The sequence below is a fragment of the Jaculus jaculus genome, chromosome 6 (genome assembly GCF_020740685.1).
Source record: "Jaculus jaculus isolate mJacJac1 chromosome 6, mJacJac1.mat.Y.cur, whole genome shotgun sequence".
Classification (NCBI taxonomy): Eukaryota; Metazoa; Chordata; class Mammalia; order Rodentia; family Dipodidae; genus Jaculus; species Jaculus jaculus.
In genome coordinates this window covers 3,155,706-3,173,617 of record NC_059107.1, presented here as the reverse complement: position 1 = coordinate 3,173,617, position 17,912 = coordinate 3,155,706, and the positions used below count along the sequence as shown (strand labels likewise).

General features: G+C 51.8%; 1 protein-coding gene across 5 annotated transcripts in view; it reads left to right on the top strand.

Moving 5' to 3' along the window:
- Window positions 1-13,128, top strand: part of P4ha2 (prolyl 4-hydroxylase subunit alpha 2) — a 34,849-nt gene extending 21,721 nt beyond the window's left edge. Inside the window, exons 9-17 of one of the 5 annotated variants that reach the window (XM_045152398.1) lie at window positions 246-422; window positions 4,730-4,800; window positions 5,020-5,119; window positions 8,032-8,085; window positions 8,492-8,551; window positions 8,599-8,664; window positions 10,560-10,628; window positions 11,220-11,316; window positions 12,670-13,128. In XM_045152398.1, coding sequence (XP_045008333.1) covers window positions 246-422; window positions 4,730-4,800; window positions 5,020-5,119; window positions 8,032-8,085; window positions 8,492-8,551; window positions 8,599-8,664; window positions 10,560-10,628; window positions 11,220-11,316; window positions 12,670-12,740 — 765 coding nt within the window. In that variant the 3' untranslated portion in view covers window positions 12,741-13,128. The remainder of the gene's footprint in view (window positions 1-245; window positions 423-4,729; window positions 4,801-5,019; window positions 5,120-8,031; window positions 8,086-8,491; window positions 8,552-8,598; window positions 8,665-10,559; window positions 10,629-11,219; window positions 11,317-12,669) is intronic. The other 4 variants (XM_045152395.1, XM_045152396.1, XM_045152397.1 and 1 more) reach the window with 4 other exon arrangements.
- The last annotated feature ends 4,784 nt before the right edge of the window (window positions 13,129-17,912 follow it).

The window sequence follows — 17,912 nt, the reverse complement described above, 5'->3', positions numbered from 1 at the left end:
CAGGGCTGTGCGGATCTGGGAAAGGGGTCTGGATCGCCCTCTGCCCCAGGACTTGGTGTTGCCAGGTGATCTTGAGAGAGGAGGGCTGAATGGTTAGTGCAGCGTCACTTCATGAGGGTCTAAGTGAAGGGCTTTCAGTTTCTCTTGTGGCAAGATGGGAGGGAACGGCTGTGGCCATGGAGTGTGACGCCGGTGTCTGCGGACAGACTCAACTCAGGATGCGTTGCTGTGTGCCCCTCCCCCAGACACCCCGGAGGCAGAAGAGGCTTTTCTGCAGGTACCACCATGGCAACAGGGCACCGCAGCTGCTCATCGCCCCCTTCAAGGAGGAGGATGAGTGGGACAGCCCGCACATCGTCAGGTACTATGATGTCATGTCTGATGAGGAAATCGAGAGGATCAAGGAGATTGCAAAACCCAAAGTGAGTGTCTCTGTAGGCCCTGCTGGGGTGCCGCAGGGGCCGGGGGTGGGGTCCTCTCTTTCTGCCCCTTTGGGGTAGCTGGCTCACCCAGCTATTGTTATTGGTATCTGGCGTGGGCCCCCTGACGTGCTGCAGAATCAGCCTGGCCTTGCAGGCTCACATTCTAGTAGGGAAGGAAGAGGGAAACCAAGATGGACAGACCCCCATGACGACAGGCCGTGCCGGGACCGCACAGGGGCGCCTGCTTTTCATCTTTTTGTCTGGCTGGGGGGCTGAGTGTAGGTGGGATTTTAGGTGGGGGGGGCTAGTTCCTGGGGGGCTTCTGATGCACCCCGCAGTGGACTGGCTGACTGGGAGGAGAGCCCACATCTGTGCAGTTGGCCGGACTCTCCACATCAGGAGCATGCCAGTCTCTCACCTGCTCATGTCTTTGTACACACGTGTTGGGCTGTGCACACGTGTGCACCTGCACATGGAGATCAGAGGACAACCTGAAGTATTATCCTTAAGGATGCTGTCCAAACTTAAGACAGGGTCCTCTCCTTGGCCGGGAGTTCACCAGTTAGGCTAGAGTAGCTGGCTGGTAAGGTCCAGGGACCCTCCCGTCTCCACCTCCCAGTGTTAGGCTTACACGTGGGCTGCACCATGCGTGCCACTTCATGGGGGACTGGGGATTGAACTCAGGCCTTCATGGTCGTAAGGCAAGTGCGTTTTGACTGTGCTCTCTCCCCAACCCCTTTGAACTTTTAATTCATATAAGGTTTATACATTTCCCATTAAGTTTATTCCTAGTGTTGTTGGTTTTTTTTTTTTTTTGGCTTTTTCATTGTCTTTTAGCTGGTTACATTGGCGTATTAATTTACTATTATATGCTAAAGAATAGATTTTTTAAATGTTTTACAGCGATAGCTAGTATGTATTGAGTTCTTAAAATCGGCAGGACCTGTCCCAGGTGCTTCACTTAGCTTTTGTTAAGTGAGCCGTGTGCCTGTCCTCATTTTCCCTTGAGGAAACTGACCTGCGCAGGTCGTAGAAAGCAGCGGACCTTGCTTATTCCTTCTTTGACATTTTAGCTGATTTTCTTGGGTTGTCTAGATGGCATTAGTGCCTGTTCATTAGGGAAGTTTTGTTTCCCCTTCCTCACAGTCTCAGTCCCACTGTTGGCATGATCTCACTGAGTGAGAACTACTGTATTGTGCACCCTTGTCTTGTTTCTGAATACCCTGGAGATGCCTTTGGTGTTCTGCTGCTAAGTGTGCCATTGGAATTGTGTATGCGCATGTCATGTTATACAATTATTCTTCCCTCTGGCTCCACTTAACATCTTTCGGCGAGAACTGCAAGCTGTCAGTTCCCGTTCTCCCTCAGATGAGTGGGAGGGAAGGTTAGCTAGGGCCTCGTGGCTTTGCTTCTAACGGAACTGTGTGGCTGGAACCCCAATGCTCGTGGACAGATCTGAAATGAGTTTCTATCCTGGCCTCTGGATCTCACCTTGGAACAACCTTGACTTGCCTCCCAGGGCATCTAGGGCTAAGGATCTGTTGTTTGTATAATCGGTATGACCGAGGGAGGTTCTAGACAGTGTACGTGGAGAATTGCATCCAGAACCCTTCTCTCCACTTCCCGGGGCAGCCCCATTGTCCTGCGGGGAAGAGAGCTACTTCCTGGTTCCCAGCGTCATGCCAAGATCTCCTCAGTTTCCTTACCTGTCCCTCAGCTCCAGAACCAAACAGTCCTCTGTGTGTGCCTGCCCACGTGTGGGCAAGCATGGGGAAGGGAGCGCTGGGAAAGCTTGTCTTTGAACGGGGGTCATGTGATGAGCCAGACACGTTGGCCACCATAAACTGACCTCTCCTTTCCGGAGGCCAGGACAGACAGATGCTATTCTGGCTTTGAAGTGGGGCCAGTGAGCTTAGCCTGGCTTGTGGGGAAGGCCTGGCAGCTGCCTCTGCGTCCCCGGCCTGCTTTCAAAATAGACTTGTCTGTCCCCAGGGCAGAGCACAGCTGCCCAAAGTCTTTTTTGGGCACTAGGCCAGTGCCGGAGCTCAGATGTTTGAACAAGGTCTGGCTGTGGCAGCAGCCGCCATCAGACAGGGACCAGCATCCCCTAACCTCAGGAAAAGCTCATAGAGAAGAGCCTGGGTAAGCCATCTGCTCCAGGTATGCTGGCCACCTTGTAAGAGTGTGCTCTAGCTGTGTGGTGTCCCTCCTCGCCCAGGCCACCAGGCCTCTCTAGCCCTGACCTCTCGTGTAGCCTCCTCACTAGTGTCCGGCTCTGGCCTCTCCTCACTCAACGCTCAAGTGCGCTCCTTAAATTCTAGTTAGCGTCGCTCTCCTGCATTGCTCCTTGTTGGCCACGAGGTGGCAGCAAACCCTGGTTCCCGCTGCCTCCAGCTATTCTCATCTCACCACTTCGCATAGTCTCTACCCACTCTCCTCTCACACCTGGGCCTTCGCTCCATGGCTCCTTTTCCCCTTAACATTGGGTGGTCCCCAAGCCGTGTGGACCCCGCGGCTGAGCTCCCACGGACAGCAAGCTCACCATTGCCGGGCTGGTTTTCTGCCTTCTCCACTTGCATAAGCTGCATAAGAGCAGGGCCCATGTGGGCGTCGCCCAGCATAGTGCCAGGCCCGTGGTGGGTATTTATCAGTATTTATTGGAGCTGAGAGGAGGTGAGGTAATGTAGTGTAATGTGAGGTAAAGCGAGGTAATGTGGAATGGCCGGCACTCTGGACGTAGTAGGTATTTATCAGATTTTTATATTTGCTTTGTTTTTGTTTTTCGAGGTAGGGTCTTACTAGAGCCCAGGCTGACCTGGTATTCACTTTTTTTTTTAATTTTTTTGGTTTATTTTTATTTATTTATTTGAAAGAGAGAGAGAGAATGGGCACGCCAGGGCCTCCAGCCACTGCAAACGAACTCCAGATGCGTGCGGCCCCCCCTTGTGCATCTGGCTAACGTGGGTCCTGGGGAATCAAGCCTCGAACCAGGGTCCTTAGGCTTCACAGGCAAGTGCTTAACTGCTAGGCCATCTCTCCAGCCCTGGGATTCACTTTGTAATCTCAGGGTGTCCTCGAACTCACGGCGATCCTCCTACCTCTGCCTCCCGAGTGCTGGGATTAAAAGCGTGCGCCACCCCGCCCAGCTTTTAGCACTGTTGGTTGAAGTCATGAGGAAGTGCAGTTCCAGAGTGTCGTGGCTCGCGCTGTGGACTCTGAGGTCAAGGGACAGGGCTGCTCTTCATGGGTGGTCCTTGCACCTGCCTGAACATGGCCGTCCTTGCTCAGCCTACATCCTGTGAGGCCACTGGGACGGTCACAGGTGACTGGACCCTCGCTGCAGGCCACCTCTGCTCAGGCAATGCCTCCTGGCACTGGCAGTTTTTGTGAAGACCAAGGAGATGAGATGGGGGAGAATCTGTGCACATGCACGTGTGGGGTCTTGGGGGTGCCAAGGACAGGCGGCTTTTAGGTAGCAAAATTACTGCCTCATGACACCAATTCTCATCTGAATGTATGTGAGGTTATGAGACTTCCAGGGAGCGGAAACCGCTGCCTGTTTTCTTGCGAGCAGCAGTGAAAGCCCAGTGTGCAGATGCCGTTCTCTTCTTTTCTCTTGAGAGTGTGTCTGGAGGTTCCAGCAGGGGACCGCAGCTACTCGTGTACCCTTGACCGAAGACCGGTCCTCCTCTATTCGGGGAAGGTCGTCCTCGTCCACCGAGCGCGCAGCTTCGGGAAGGATGCGCGTGGGGCAGTGAGGGAGGAAGGGGGCACCCGCCTCGCCAGCCAGATCAGCCGAATCTACCCTGGCAGTCAATGGGGTGACAGATGTCACAGCCAGATCGCCCTCACATCCCTTTTCTTTTTTCTTTTTGTCACAAGAGTCTACTGGGGTTCTGAAGAGTGGGGGAATGCAATCAAGTCAAGAGCAGCGCGTGTGCTGAGACGCAGAACTGCTGGGCGGGATCAGCTAAGCTCAAGCTAGGCATAGGCAGGTGGACTGTTGGCCTGGCAAGGAAGGGAAGTGTGTCCAGGCATGGACGCACGGATGGGCCGGCAGAATCCACAGACAGAACCGTGCAGGCCACACGGACCTGAGGGGGAGGAGGGACGAGGAGTGACCAGCAGGGAAGGGGCCCGGGTCTGCAAGCACGGAGAACTCCGGCACCGGCCTTGGCCTTGGCCTGAGCCGCTGCCTGCAGAGCTGCTTCCCTCGACCGTGTGTCTGAGGGACATGGTGCCCGTGTCCCCTGGGAAAACACTGAGGCCCACAGAGGATAGATGCGCCCTGTCTTTCTGGCTTCCAGCTTGCACGAGCCACTGTTCGGGATCCCAAGACAGGCGTCCTCACCGTGGCCAGCTACAGAGTTTCCAAAAGGTAAGCGGACATGGTGGTGCTGGGACGGCTGCTCGAGGTCCCGGTGCCCACATCAGGAAGGATGGCTTGGCTTGCCCTGCCTGCTGGCACCTCCCTGCTTGCTTGTGGCACTCACCCTGTACGGCCTGTTAGCCCTGCTCTTGACTTTGGGTGGGAGGTGCAGGCCTCATCCAAAGCCGCCCTCCTTTTGTCTTTGACCTGTCCTCTTCTGTGGCCCAGCTCCTGGTTGGAGGAAGATGATGACCCTGTTGTGGCCCGAGTAAACCGCCGGATGCAGCACATCACAGGGCTAACGGTAAAGACGGCAGAGCTGCTGCAGGTACAGCTGGCCTTGGGGCCATGGGACTGGCAGTGGGCTCTGTGGGGCTAAAGGGTCAAGCATGGTGCCCAGACTGGGGTCTGGGAAGGCATGTCTATTGTATGAATTACTTCTCTTGTCACTGATGAGGTACCTGGCAGAAGCAACCTGAAGGGGGCTGGAGAGATGGCTTATCGGTTAAGGCACTTGCCTGGAAAGCCTAACGACCCAGGTTTGATCCCCCGACGCCCATGTAGAGCCAGATGCACAAAGTAGCGCACACATCTGGAGTTTGTTTGCTGTGGCTAGAGGTGCTGGTGCAGCCATTCTCTCTCTCTCTCTGCTTATAAATGAATATATATATATATTTTTTAAAGAAACAACTTGAAGGAAGAAAGGTTTATTTTCACTTACAGTTCTAGCCCACAGTGCATGGAAGGAGGAGCCTGTGGCGTAACTTGTCCACGTCTCAACAGAGCAAGAAGCTTGGGCTGGCCAGAACTAATGGCAGTTATAAACTTCAACGCCTACCCTTCCCCCCAGCAGCCTGCTTCTGCTGGACATGCCACATGCCCCAAAGATGCCACAATTTCCCAAAACAGCATCACTACGTGTGGATCAAGCGTTCATCCACGAGCATCCTAAAACTTTCTAAACAATATCGTTGTGCAGTGCTGGCTTCGTGCTGGGAAAGCAGAACTGGCTGCACCCGTTCATTCAGCAGTGTGTTCCATAAATATTAGCTGCGCTCCTACTGTGTGCCCAAGTGTCTTGTGAGGAGCTAGGGTTCAGTGTGCGCATTATCAGGCTCATTCCTGGCTTCTTGATTATAGAAGCTCAAGCCCAGATTTACTCCAGAGGTACCAGTCAGAGAGAAAAATAGGGCTGGGGAGAGGGCTTAGCGGTTAAGGCGTTTGCCTACAAAGCCAAAGGACCCAGGTTCAGCTCCCCAGGACCCCCAGATGCACAAGAGGGCGCACACATCTGGAGGTCGTTTGCAGTGGCTGGAGGCCCTGGCACACCCTTTCTCTCTGCTGCCCTATTTCTCTGTCAAATAAATAAAAATAAAATATTTTTTAAAAAAGAGAGAGAAAAAAATATCTCCAGAGGTGACCGTTCTGTGTCATGGTGAATGTCCTTGGAGACTGCCTCTTATTAACCTTGACATTACCAAGTAGGCTAGAGTGGGTGACCAATGAGCCCCAGGGTCCACCTCCCGGCACTGGGGTTACAAGCGTGCACCACCGTTGCCTGGCCTATGGACTGGGATCCAATTCCCACGCTGAGGCTTGGGAGGCATGCTCTTGCCCGACTCAGCTGCCTCCTTAGCCTCCAGTTCTGTATTGTTCGAGCAGGGTCTTCTTGGTGCTGTGCTTCCTTTACTGTGCCTGCGCTACTTCTGCATCAGGCTGGGGTTCAGGTCTCTGGCGGTGACATCGTGGACAGCTGACTTCCTAGCCTGGACCGCAGCACAGGGCTGAGTGGAACGGACCCTGGCGTCTCTTGCTCTGCTGGCTGGCTTCCTCGTGTTCTCTGTGTGTCCCCACCTCACCCCCAGCCTTGGAAGACAGCAGCTTCCTGCCACGGGCTGGCTCCGTCCCACGTGGCCTCTCACTGGTGCAGCTCAGTCATCCAGTGTCAGAATGCCACCGCTCTGTGAGGGGCTCTGGTAGCCAGGACTCTTCTGGAACCTCCAGCCCATCCTTGCCAAGTGCTTCGGACACCGCTGTTTTTATTCTTCCTCTAGGAACTGCCTTGGCAGTTTCCTTTTACCAGCCAACGGTGCTGCAAACGCTTCGGTCCTTCGGCCTGGTCTTGGGCCCGGGAGCCCGGGTTCCTGCACCTGTCCCCACGAGCTGCTTGTACTGTGACCAATGCCAAGGTGCCAGCAGTTCCCCCACGCCAGGCTCTCGGGCACGCTGCGGCATCCGGGAAGGCGTGGCTTCCCTGGTGTGCCCGCGCTCTCTGGGCTCTAGCCGCCATGTTCTGTTTTGGGGGTCAGAAGGGACTGGAGGCTTCCTTGTGAGTTGGGTGAGAGCGTTTCTGAAGAGCAGGAGAGGCTGCACCCCAAACCCACTAAGATTCAACACTTCAGCCTCACCAGAAAAGGAACATTTCACCCGTCTTGTTTCCTCCTTCGCTCTGCGCCAGCCCCATGAATACCTGACTCTTCCAACAAGCTGAAGACTCCCGGGAAGAGCTGGCCTGGGGCTGTCTCAGCTTTCCTGGCTTTTGCCCTTCCTGGGGCCATTGTTTCATATACTCATGCTATTTTTGCTCAGACCTTGCTTTTTGTTGTTGTTGTTTTTCAAGCCTTGGTCTTGCTCTATCCCAGGCTGACCTGGGTTTCATTCTGTAGTCTCAGGGTGGCCTCCAACTTACAGCAATCCTCCTGCCTCAGCCTCCCAAGTGCTGGGGATTCAAGGCGTGCGCCACCACGCGCAGCACATTTCAAAATCTTGTATAATTTGTGTCTTCTGGGATGTAACAGTTCCAAACTAAAGCCCTTGTGAGGTAACAGGCATTCCCGCCGACTCCTGCCCCCTTTCTTCTTTCCTTCCTTCCTTCCTTCCTTCCTTCCTTCCTTCCTTCCTTCCTTCCTTCCTTTCTTTCTTTCTTTCTTTCTTTCTTTTTTTTTTGAGTTAGGGTCTGGCTCTAGCCCAGGCTGACCTGGAATTCACTATGTAGTCTCAGGGTGGCCTTGAACTCACAGCGATCCTCCCACCTCTGCTCCTGAGTGCCGGGATTAAAGACAAGCGCCACCACGCCTAGAAGGTCACCCATTTGCTGAGCCTTACTCTGGACACAGCTGTTGGTGCTGGTACCTCCATGGACTGCTTTGGGGGTTCCGGTTGTTCTCCGGCCTAGGGAGATGGTGTTTTCGGAGAGAGTGGCTACTGTGGGGTTGGTCACGCCGCTGTGTCTCTCACCAGGTTGCAAATTACGGCATGGGAGGGCAGTACGAGCCACACTTTGACTTCTCCAGGGTAAGGCTCAAGTCCCAGGTGCTTTCCGAGGGCCCCACTCTCACTGGTTTGAGGAAGCTAGAGCTAAGGGATTTCAGTCTGCACATCCCCCACCTCCAAGGGCCACTCTACAGCTCAAATGTGGACCAGTGGACCTGGGGGACCCAGTAGAGCCTGGCTATTTCCTGTAGGTCCAGGGAGGGTTTTCCCTGTTACAAAAGCAAAGGACCTCGCTGCTTCCTTGTGGAAGTTGTTGCTGTCCTCTTCCCCTCCTCATGCCCTGGAAAGTTCCCTTGGTGGCATTGTCCCGTACTCTGGGCTGTTGTATGGGACGCACACTTCTTACCATCCCAGCCCTTTGGCCCCCGTCCTTTGGGTGGTGGGTGAGTTGGTTGCAAATGTGGGTGAAAGTTGTTGTCTGTTGCAGCGACCTTTTGACAGCGGCCTCAAAACGGAGGGAAATAGGTTAGCGACGTTTCTGAACTACGTAAGTATCGGGTCCAGGCCCATGCGTGCTCTCACTTAATTTTATAGAGCCATGAGCAAGATGTTTTCAAGCGTTTAGGGACTGGGAATCGTGTGGCCACGTTCTTAAACTACGTGAGTATGATGTGTGCGGCTGATGGCCCTACAGAGACCCTGGGTCCAGAAGACTCATGTCCCACCCCATGGGGGGGCTGGTACCGCCAACTGGCGTTCAGCTCCCCTTACCCACCGTAGCGAGTAGCTGGCCTTTGCATCCATCCGTGTGCCTCTCCCATTCCTGTTCCCTGCCAGGAATCTATTCCTGATCCCTTTTTCCTCCCAAGCTTTTTAAAAAAATTGTGGTTAAAATAAACATAACATAAAATTTGCCACCTTAACCATTGTTTAATGTTCCTTGGTGGTGGTATTCAATAGATTCCTGATACTGTGCAACCATCACCACCATCTATTACCATAACTCTGCACACCTTGTGAAACTGGAGCTCTGATTTCTATTGCACAGTAATTCCAGATTGCCCTCCCCTCGTCCTTGGCGACCATCGTTCCACTTCCTGGCTCTTGACTCGGATGACTCACGTTGCATAGTTTCAGATGAGCGGGACCGTAGGGTGTGTGTCTTGATGTGGCGTGCCGGACTTCCCCAGCAGCGCTCTGCAGCAGGCGCTGCTCCTCCCCGCTGGGCCCGAGCTGCTCTGGGCCTTGGGAGCGGGCGTCCTGGACTTTCCTCCTAGTGGCAGAGTGTGGCGGTAGTCTTGAGTCACTCTTAGATGGAAGCTGCCTCTGTTCCCCAGAGGCTCTGTCTGCCGCCCTGCTCCATCCGTATCCCTTGGACTGACCCTTCACCCGAGGCCTTACTTCCAAGAGGCGTAGAGCCTGGCTGTCAGGGAATTTAGAGACAAGTTCATTTTGTCCTTTTTAATGTTAATTACGTGCTGGGGACTGTGCTACACACACACACACACACACACACACACACACACACACACACACACGGGTGAGCAGGACCTTCGTGGTCTCCCTTGGGAACTGGAGGCCTCACGTGAAAGACTTGCTTGGAGCATGGGAGAGGGTCTTATTTAGTTGCCATGGAGACAAACATGGAAGAAGTAATGCAGGCACCGGCTTTGGTTAAGACCTCTCTTGGGAACATGTCAGTTGAGACTTGAAAGTTGAGTGGAAATTTGCTCGTGGAATACGTTTCTGGCAGAGAAGCTGTGTGCAGGCCTGGAAGAGAAGTCGGAGATGTCAGGAGAAGAGAAATAAAAAAAACGATTGTCTTTGGAGTGGCAGGAGAGACTAACAAGTTTTGGGGTGCCCCTAGGTTTGATCCCCAGCATTAGGGAAGGCATTGGGGGTTTTCACCTTACGTACTCATTTACCATGTGTCTGTTGGGTGCCCTTCAGTCAGTCTGGTATGTGTCCTGTGGAAATGTTTTTTAGCTCCAATTTTTATTGCAGTATAGGCAAAAAAAAACTTTAAAACTTTGAAGTAAGAGAGCCAGACAAGAAAAAGTAGTGTTTTGGCATTCTGGGAAGGTGAGGGTTTAACTAGAGCAGCAGACTACTAACGAACACCAGAGAAATGGCCACCCAGGGGAGGGGACATGCCTGGGACTGGAAGTCCCGGGGTGCTCCTGCAGGGCAGCTTGCTGGACACAGTGGTTTAGGCGAGGCCCAGTCTGGCTAAGGGGTCAGGACAGTGCTGGTCTGATCCGCTGCTTCCCATCCATCAGCAGTGGCTCCTTCCCATCCGAGGGCGCATCCATCGGCTGTGGCTCTTCCTTCTGTAGGCTTTGGCTCTGGAATGCCCATGGCGTACAGACTTTCTGACGCGGCACACAGGCGAAGCAGGGCGTGAGCACAGGCTCTGTAGGTCAGCAGCTATCCGTGAAGCAGAGCCTCAAGCAGCCTGGCTCACACTTGGAGCAGGGTGGTCTGCACACCTTGCCGTGCCCTTGGTGGCCTGGTTGCTGTTCAGAGGGGCCAAGCTTTATGCCTTGCATTCCCAGATGAGTGACGTAGAAGCTGGTGGTGCCACCGTGTTCCCTGATCTGGGCGCTGCCATCTGGCCCAAGAAGGTGAGTGTGATTTGTCTGAAGGTGGGTGTGATTTGTCTGAAGGGGAGTGTGATTTGTCTGGAGGAGTATGATTTGTCTGAAGGGAAGTGTGATTTGTCTGAAGGGGAGTGTGATTTGTCTGAAGGAGTATGATTTGTCTGAAGGGAAGTGTGATTTGTCTGAAGGGGAGTGTGATTTGTCTGAAGGAGTATGATTTGTCTGAAGGGAAGTGTGATTTGTCTGAAGGGGTGTGATTTGCCTGGGCCATAGGTCGAAGCTGGTGCAGACCTTGTCATGTCCCCAGGGCCAGCACTGCCTGCTTGACTGTCGTTGTGATGCGTCTTAACCTCTCCCCTCTCCCCACTTTCTATTTGGGGAGCAGGGATGAGGAGGGGCACAGTTTTAGAAGCAGGTGGAGCTTTGAACTTCCACGCCACCTTGAAGCATAGGTTCTTTCTGGCACATTTCTGTCTTACTGCAGTCCCAGAGCCTTGTATCCCTGAATGCTGGAAAGGGGGGTATTTGTGCCAAGAACAGGGCTTCTGAGGTTCCTGCGGGCAGGTCCTTGTGCCCGATCTCTGGGGTCTGTCTGACAGGCCATCTCTTCCCCAGGGCACGGCTGTATTCTGGTACAACCTTCTGAGGAGCGGGGAAGGTGACTACCGGACAAGACATGCAGCCTGCCCCGTGCTGGTTGGCTGCAAGTGGGGTGAGTGGCTTTGCGGGGTGGCGTTGGCAGTGGTGGCCGCAGCCTTGGGTCCGACCATTGGCTGTAGAAACCCAGAACTGGGAGATAATTGCTGACCAACCCACACAATTCAAAGGCCGGGTCTCCCCAGTGAGGGCACTCTGTTGAGGGCAGCGCCATCCCGCCACCCAGCTGTCCACTCAGCTGGTCAGGGGCACTCAGATGCCCAGAGAGCTGAGAAAGGCGTGGGCTGCATAGGCATCTTAGGATACCCTGGGGGTGTCCTGTCGAGAAGTGGGCTCTGGCCAGGGCTTCAGGGGGGGCTTAGGGATGAGCAGGAATTAGAGAGACAAGCAAGACCTGCACAGTATGAAGTGAGGGGCCAGCCCCAGTCAGCCTCATAGGTAAGGGGCCTGGTTGTCCTTGTCACTTGAAGAAGGGGAGGCCTGCGCCATAGGAGCCAAGAAATGAGGCTGGAACTTAAGCTTCATCCTAGAAGAGCCACGCAGGGTGTGAACCAGGATGGAGCAGGAAGTGACCACATGAGTACAGCCCTTGGAATTTGGGGGGGGGGGGGAGAAATAGTAATAGGCTCATAAAAATTATGCAAATGAAAAAGAAAATGAGGCAGTCACGGACCTGGGAGGGTTGGGGGTGGGTAGTTCATGAAAGGACACGTAAGTCTAGTCTACTGTATGACTCAAGTAACATTCTCTTGACATGATGTAGACGCTGCATGGTAATTTAAATAAAATGCCTCATTTAACTGTATTTTACTAATATAAGCCTTATAGAGGACTTGTTCAATTCAGCACATTTGTTAAGTTAAATTGTATTCTAAGGTCTCTGACTTCAGTATGTGTTAGTTTTAGGGTTTTTGTTGTTTTTGTTGACAAAAGCGACTGTTTGAGGAACAGAATCAGGGCTGTGTGCTGGAGACACTCTTTCTAATTGTCTCGCGGGGCCTGGAGCTCATGACCGAGCGTCCCCATTCCCCAGCTCCCTCCCCCCCCCCTGCACTAACGCCCACCCTCCAGCGAGGCTCCCACCTTCACTGCTCTCTCATCCGCTTCCCCCCTTCGGCATCCTGGCCGCTCCCCGAGGCGTGGGGCCCGTGATGTCCACCTTCCTCCCAGGGCGACGTCCTCAGCTGCACGTTCCGGCCCCACGGCGCCTCTGCTCTGTCCCCATGGCAACCTGCGCACCCGCGAGGCGTCGCTGGTGAATTTCACGTGTGTTTCCACGGCTCACGAGCAGCGTGAGGCCCGGGCCGGGGCCCTGTTCCCAGAGCGCCCAGCTCTGCGCGGAGGAGGCCTTCATCTGGGCTGCTGAGCTGCCCGCTGGGCTGGTAACATCCCCGCTCTCTGTTCACAGTCTCCAATAAGTGGTTCCACGAACGGGGACAGGAGTTCTTGAGGCCCTGCGGATCCACGGAGGTTGACTGACGCCCTCTGCTGCCCACCCCCGCCCTGGCCCCTCCGCCAGAGTCGTCCTCAAGCGCAGTGTGGCAGACGCTTGCACGTGCCGGCTCCTGCCACGCGGCTCTTTGGAGGAGTTAGTGTTCGTCTGACGTGGAGCGTGACCTCCGCCGAGTCCTGAGTGTCCTGGGTCCCAGACTCTGTGGGCAGCCTGTGCCACCTGTGGCCCCGAGGATAGCAATGGAGCTGCTGCAGCAAAACCAGACTGCTCAGCACCTTACAAGGTGCCCTTGTACCTCAGAAGTCTCATGAACCAAAATGCTGACTCCTTGTTTACATGATGTTTGTGTGCCATTCGTTTGTTGTGGCTTTAACCAAAAATTAAATGGCCTGCCCAGAGCCTTAAAGAGCGTTATTGGGAGTGTGTGTGGGGTTTTTTTTTTATTATTATTATTACTATTTTGAAAAGATGTGTGGTCTTTTACTGGGCTTACCGGTGCAGGTGGAGTCTATAGAGCTTTGCTTCAAAAGCTCAAAGCCACGTAGTCAGGTTTCAAGCTGCAACAATTCTTCTGATACCAACTTTACTTTTGCAGTTGCTGGCAGAAAGCACCTGTCCTAGAGCAGCTTGTAGGAAAAAGTTTATTTTGGCTTACAGCCTCGAGGGGAAGCTCCATGATGGCAGGGGAAAATTATGCCTTGAACAGAGGGTGGACATCAGCTCTTGGGCAACATAAGGTGAACAATAGCAACAGGAGAGTGTGCCAAACACTGGCATGGGGAAACTGGCTATAACACCCATAAGCCCGCCCCCAACAATCCACTGCCTCCAGGAGGCGTTAATTCCCAAATCTCCATCAGCTGGGCACCCAGCATTCAGAACAGCTGAGTTTATGGAGGACACCTGAATCAAACCACTACATTCCCATAAACCCGCCCCCAACAATCCACTGCCTCCAGGAGGCGTTAGTTCCCAAATCTCCATCAGCTGGGCACCCAGCATTCAGAACAGCTGAGTTTATGGGGGACACCTGAATCAAACCACTACATTCCCATAAGCCCGCCCCCAACAATCCACTGCCTCCAGGAGGCGTTAGTTCCCAAATCTCCATCAGCTGGGCACCCAGCATTCAGAACAGCTGAGTTTATGGGGGACACCTGAATCAAACCACTACATTCCCATAAGCCCGCCCCCAACAATCCACTGCCTCCAGGAGGTGTTAGTTCCCAAATCTCCATCAGCTGGGCACCCAGCATTCAGAACAGCTGAGTTTATGGGGGACACCTGAATCAAACCACTACATTCCCATAAACCCGCCCCCAACAATCCACTGCCTCCAGGAGGTGTTAGTTCCCAAATCTCCATCAGCTGGGCACCCAGCATTCAGAACAGCTGAGTTTATGGGGGACACCTGAATCAAAGCACCAGGGATGAATGACAGCACTGATGCTAAAATACAGCCAACCCTGTCTTTTTTACTAGAGGTGTTGACGGATAAATCACTAGAGAAATGGCTTCTTGACTGCCCCTAAAAGATGCAAATACTTCATGAGACTTACAGAAATCAGTACAAATCTGTTAAAGCGATTTTTTTTTTTTTTTTGGTCCATTGTCAGCATACCTGGTGTTACAGTCCAGTTTGTATTGATGGCAGAAATCACCCAACCAAGAGGAGCTTGTGAGAAAAAAGCTTTATTTTGGCTTACAGACTCGAGGGGAAGATCCATGATGGCAGGGAAAACGACGGCATGGGCAGAGGGTGGACATCACCCCCTGGCCAACATCAAATGGACAATAGCAACAGGAGTGTGTGTCAAGCTGTGGCATGGGGAAACTGGCTACAACACCCATAAGCCTGCCCCCAACAATGCACCACTTTCAGGAGGCTTTAATTTCCAATTGCCATCAGCTGGGAACGTAGCATTAGAACACCTAAGTTTATGGGGACACCTGAATCAAACCACCACACGTGGTACAGTTTCTGCTGGTGCCTTTGGCGAACACAGGTAAGAGAAGGGAGTTGTAAAATTACCAGATGATGGGGCTGGAGAGATGGCTTAGGCGGTTAAGCACTTGCCTGTGAAGCCTGAAGACCCCGGTTCAAGGCTCGATTCCCCAGGACCCACGTTAACCAGATGCACAAGGGGCGCACATGTTTGGAGTTCATTTGCAGTGGCTGGAGGCCCTGGTGCACCCATTCCCTCTCTCTATCTACCTCTTCCTTTGTCTGTTGCTCTCAAATAAATAAGTGAAAATTTAAAAAATTACAAGATGGGGCTGGAGAGATGGCTTAGCAGTTAAGCGCTTGCCTGTGAAGCCTAAGGACCCCGGTTCGAGGCTCGGTTCCCCAGGTCCCACGTTAGCCAGATGCACAAGGGGGCGCACGCATCTGGAGTTCGTTTGCAGAGGCTGGAAGCCCTGGCGCGCCCATTCTCTCTCTCTCTCCCTCTATCTGCCTTTCTCTCTGTGTCTGTTGCTCTCAAATAAATAAATAAATATAAAAATTAAAAAAAATTACAAGATGATGTAGTTGCTGCCTCCCAAACACGTTTAAGGAGGCATCATTGCACAATACATCAAAAAATACACTAAAAATGGGTAATGTCATGCAGATTATTATCAGGACTGAATTTCATCTGCACCAAGGGGTTAAATCATTCCCAATTCCAGGGTGGTTTTTGTTCTTGTTGTTGTTGTTGGGTTATTTTTGTTTGTTTGTTTGTTTTTCAAGGTAGGGTTTTACTCTAGTCCAAGCTGACCTAGAATTCACTGTGTAGTGTCAGGGTAGCCTCAAATTCTTGGCGATCCTCCTACCTCTGCCTCCCAGTGCTGGGATTAAAGGTGTGCACCACCACTCCCAGCCTTAAATTATTCTTTTTGTTTTATCCCCCAGGATTTCTTTAAAATGTTGGTGTTGACTATGGAGATATCATTTACTTTGTGGGGGTAAGATGGCTAAGCCTAGGCTAAATGTTGAAAGATTTTATGGCTTATGACATGTTGTCAAGTAATTTATGTTTTAATTTCTTTTTGCCAGAACCTGACAATGAAAATTCATATCAATATTTAGCAATTCTAGTGCATTTCACAGCTCATTTGAATAAGTTCACTAGGTTTAATCTTCTCTTTCTTGATAAGTCATAGACATTTTTAGGTTTGTGTTCATTGTCTTTTTGAAAGTTCTTTTATATCAGACTTATCAAGCTTTTCCTTCTTTATTTATGCTTTTATGTCTTATATCCTTCTGTATTTCCAGATCATATTTCCTCTATCTCCTAAAACACACACAGTACCTTTTTAAAATATTTTTTGTGTTTTGGGTATGTAGTATGAAGTAGAATATTTTAACAATATTTGTGAGCTGGGCATGGTGGCGCACACCTTTAATCCCAGCACTCGGGAGGCAGAGGTGGGAGGGTAGCCGTGAGTTCGAGGCCACCCTGAGACTACATAGTGAATTCCAGGTCAGCCTGGGCTAAAGTGAGACCCTGCCTTGGAAAAAAAAATCTTATTAGTGTAAGGTTTATGCTACAATGAATAAATAACCCTCGAAAAAATAATCCTCAAGTCTCAGGGGATTAATATATAAAACTGTCTTTCATGAAGAAAGCAACAACCTTGGGTTGGGCTGGAGAAATGACTCTGTGGATAAAGCACTTGCTGCACAAGCGTGAATCCCTGAGTTGAGATTTCCAGAACCAGGTTAAGCCGGATGCTGTGGTGGGAGCATCTGTAATGTTAGTGAACCTATGGCAAGAAGGGACGTGGAGACAGGAAAATTTCCCCAAAATTTGTGAGCCTGGTAAGCACCGTGGTGAATGAGACCCCGCCTCAAACCAGATGGATGTGAGAACCAACACCTGGAGTTGTCCTCTGACCGCAAGTGGGTGTGCACACGTGTGCACATGCGTACAGACACACAGCCCTGGGTCTAAGGTCTTCATGTATGAACACGAGAAGCTGTCTGCTAAGGAAGCCTGGGAGGCGCCGTCTGTAGTGTGACAGAGCCAGTGTAACAGAGCAGGGAGCAGAGGGGTGAACTGGGAGCTGAGAGCAGACAAAATCCCGGCAAATAAGGGGCTCATTATTTTTCTTATTTGATTAGGAAGGGACTGCATGGATCTGTATAGTGGTGCCGTTAATCAATTTCAGAAAATTAAGCCATCTTCTCTTTTAGTAGTGCCTGTGTTCCTGTTGGAATTTTGTTGAAATACTTAAAAGAGGGCTGGGGAGGTGGCTTAGCAGTTAAGGTGCTTGCCTTCGAAGGCTAAGGACCTAGGTTCGATTCCCCAGTACCCACGTAAACCAGACACATAAGGTGGCACACATGTCTTAAGTTAGTTTGCAGTGGCTGAAAGCCCTGGCATGCCCATTCTCTGCCTCTTCCTCTCTCTCCCTCTCTCTCTCTCTCTCTCCCGTTCTCATAGTAAATAAATAAAAATCTTTTGGGCTGGGGGGATGGCTTAGTGGTTAAGGCACTTGCCTAGGTACCCAGGTTCAATCCCCAGAACCCACATAAGCCAGGTGCGCATGGTGGCACATGTGTCTGGAGTTCCTTTGCTGTGGCTAGAGACTCTGGCATGCCCATTCTGTCTCTTTCTGTCTTATAAATATCTAAAATGAATATGTAAGAGAGAGCACAATACTCTTGTTTCTTAACCTTTATGTTGTTTAGACCTATGCTGTATCTTCAGATAATTTTACCACAGCCTTACAGTTTTCTAATTGTCTCTTCTTCCAAATGCAGCTAGCAATATTTAAGTATTGTTTCCATCCCATTTCCTCCTCTCTTCTTTTATTTTTATTTATTTACAAGATAAAGAAAGAGAGAGGGAGAGAATGGGTGTTCCAGGGCCTCTAGCCACTGCAAAGAACTCCAGGCATATGTGCCACCATCTGGCTTATGTGGGTCCTAGGGAATTGAACCTGAGTCCTTTGGCTTTGTAGGCAAGTGCCTTAATCACTAAGCCATCTCTCCGGCTCCCTTTGTTCTTTTTGCTTTGCGAGCAAGCACCTTTAGCCACTGAGCCATCTCTCCAGCACCTGAAACGTTTTTGGTTGAGTGCTCAGCATTGCAAATTCCAAAGGCTGTGAATGGGGATAACATTCCTACATGGGGCTCACATTTTCCTCTACTAGGCAGAGGAGACTTTAATTCTAAGGTGACTTAATTCAGGCTGAGTACTCCTTCTGGCTTA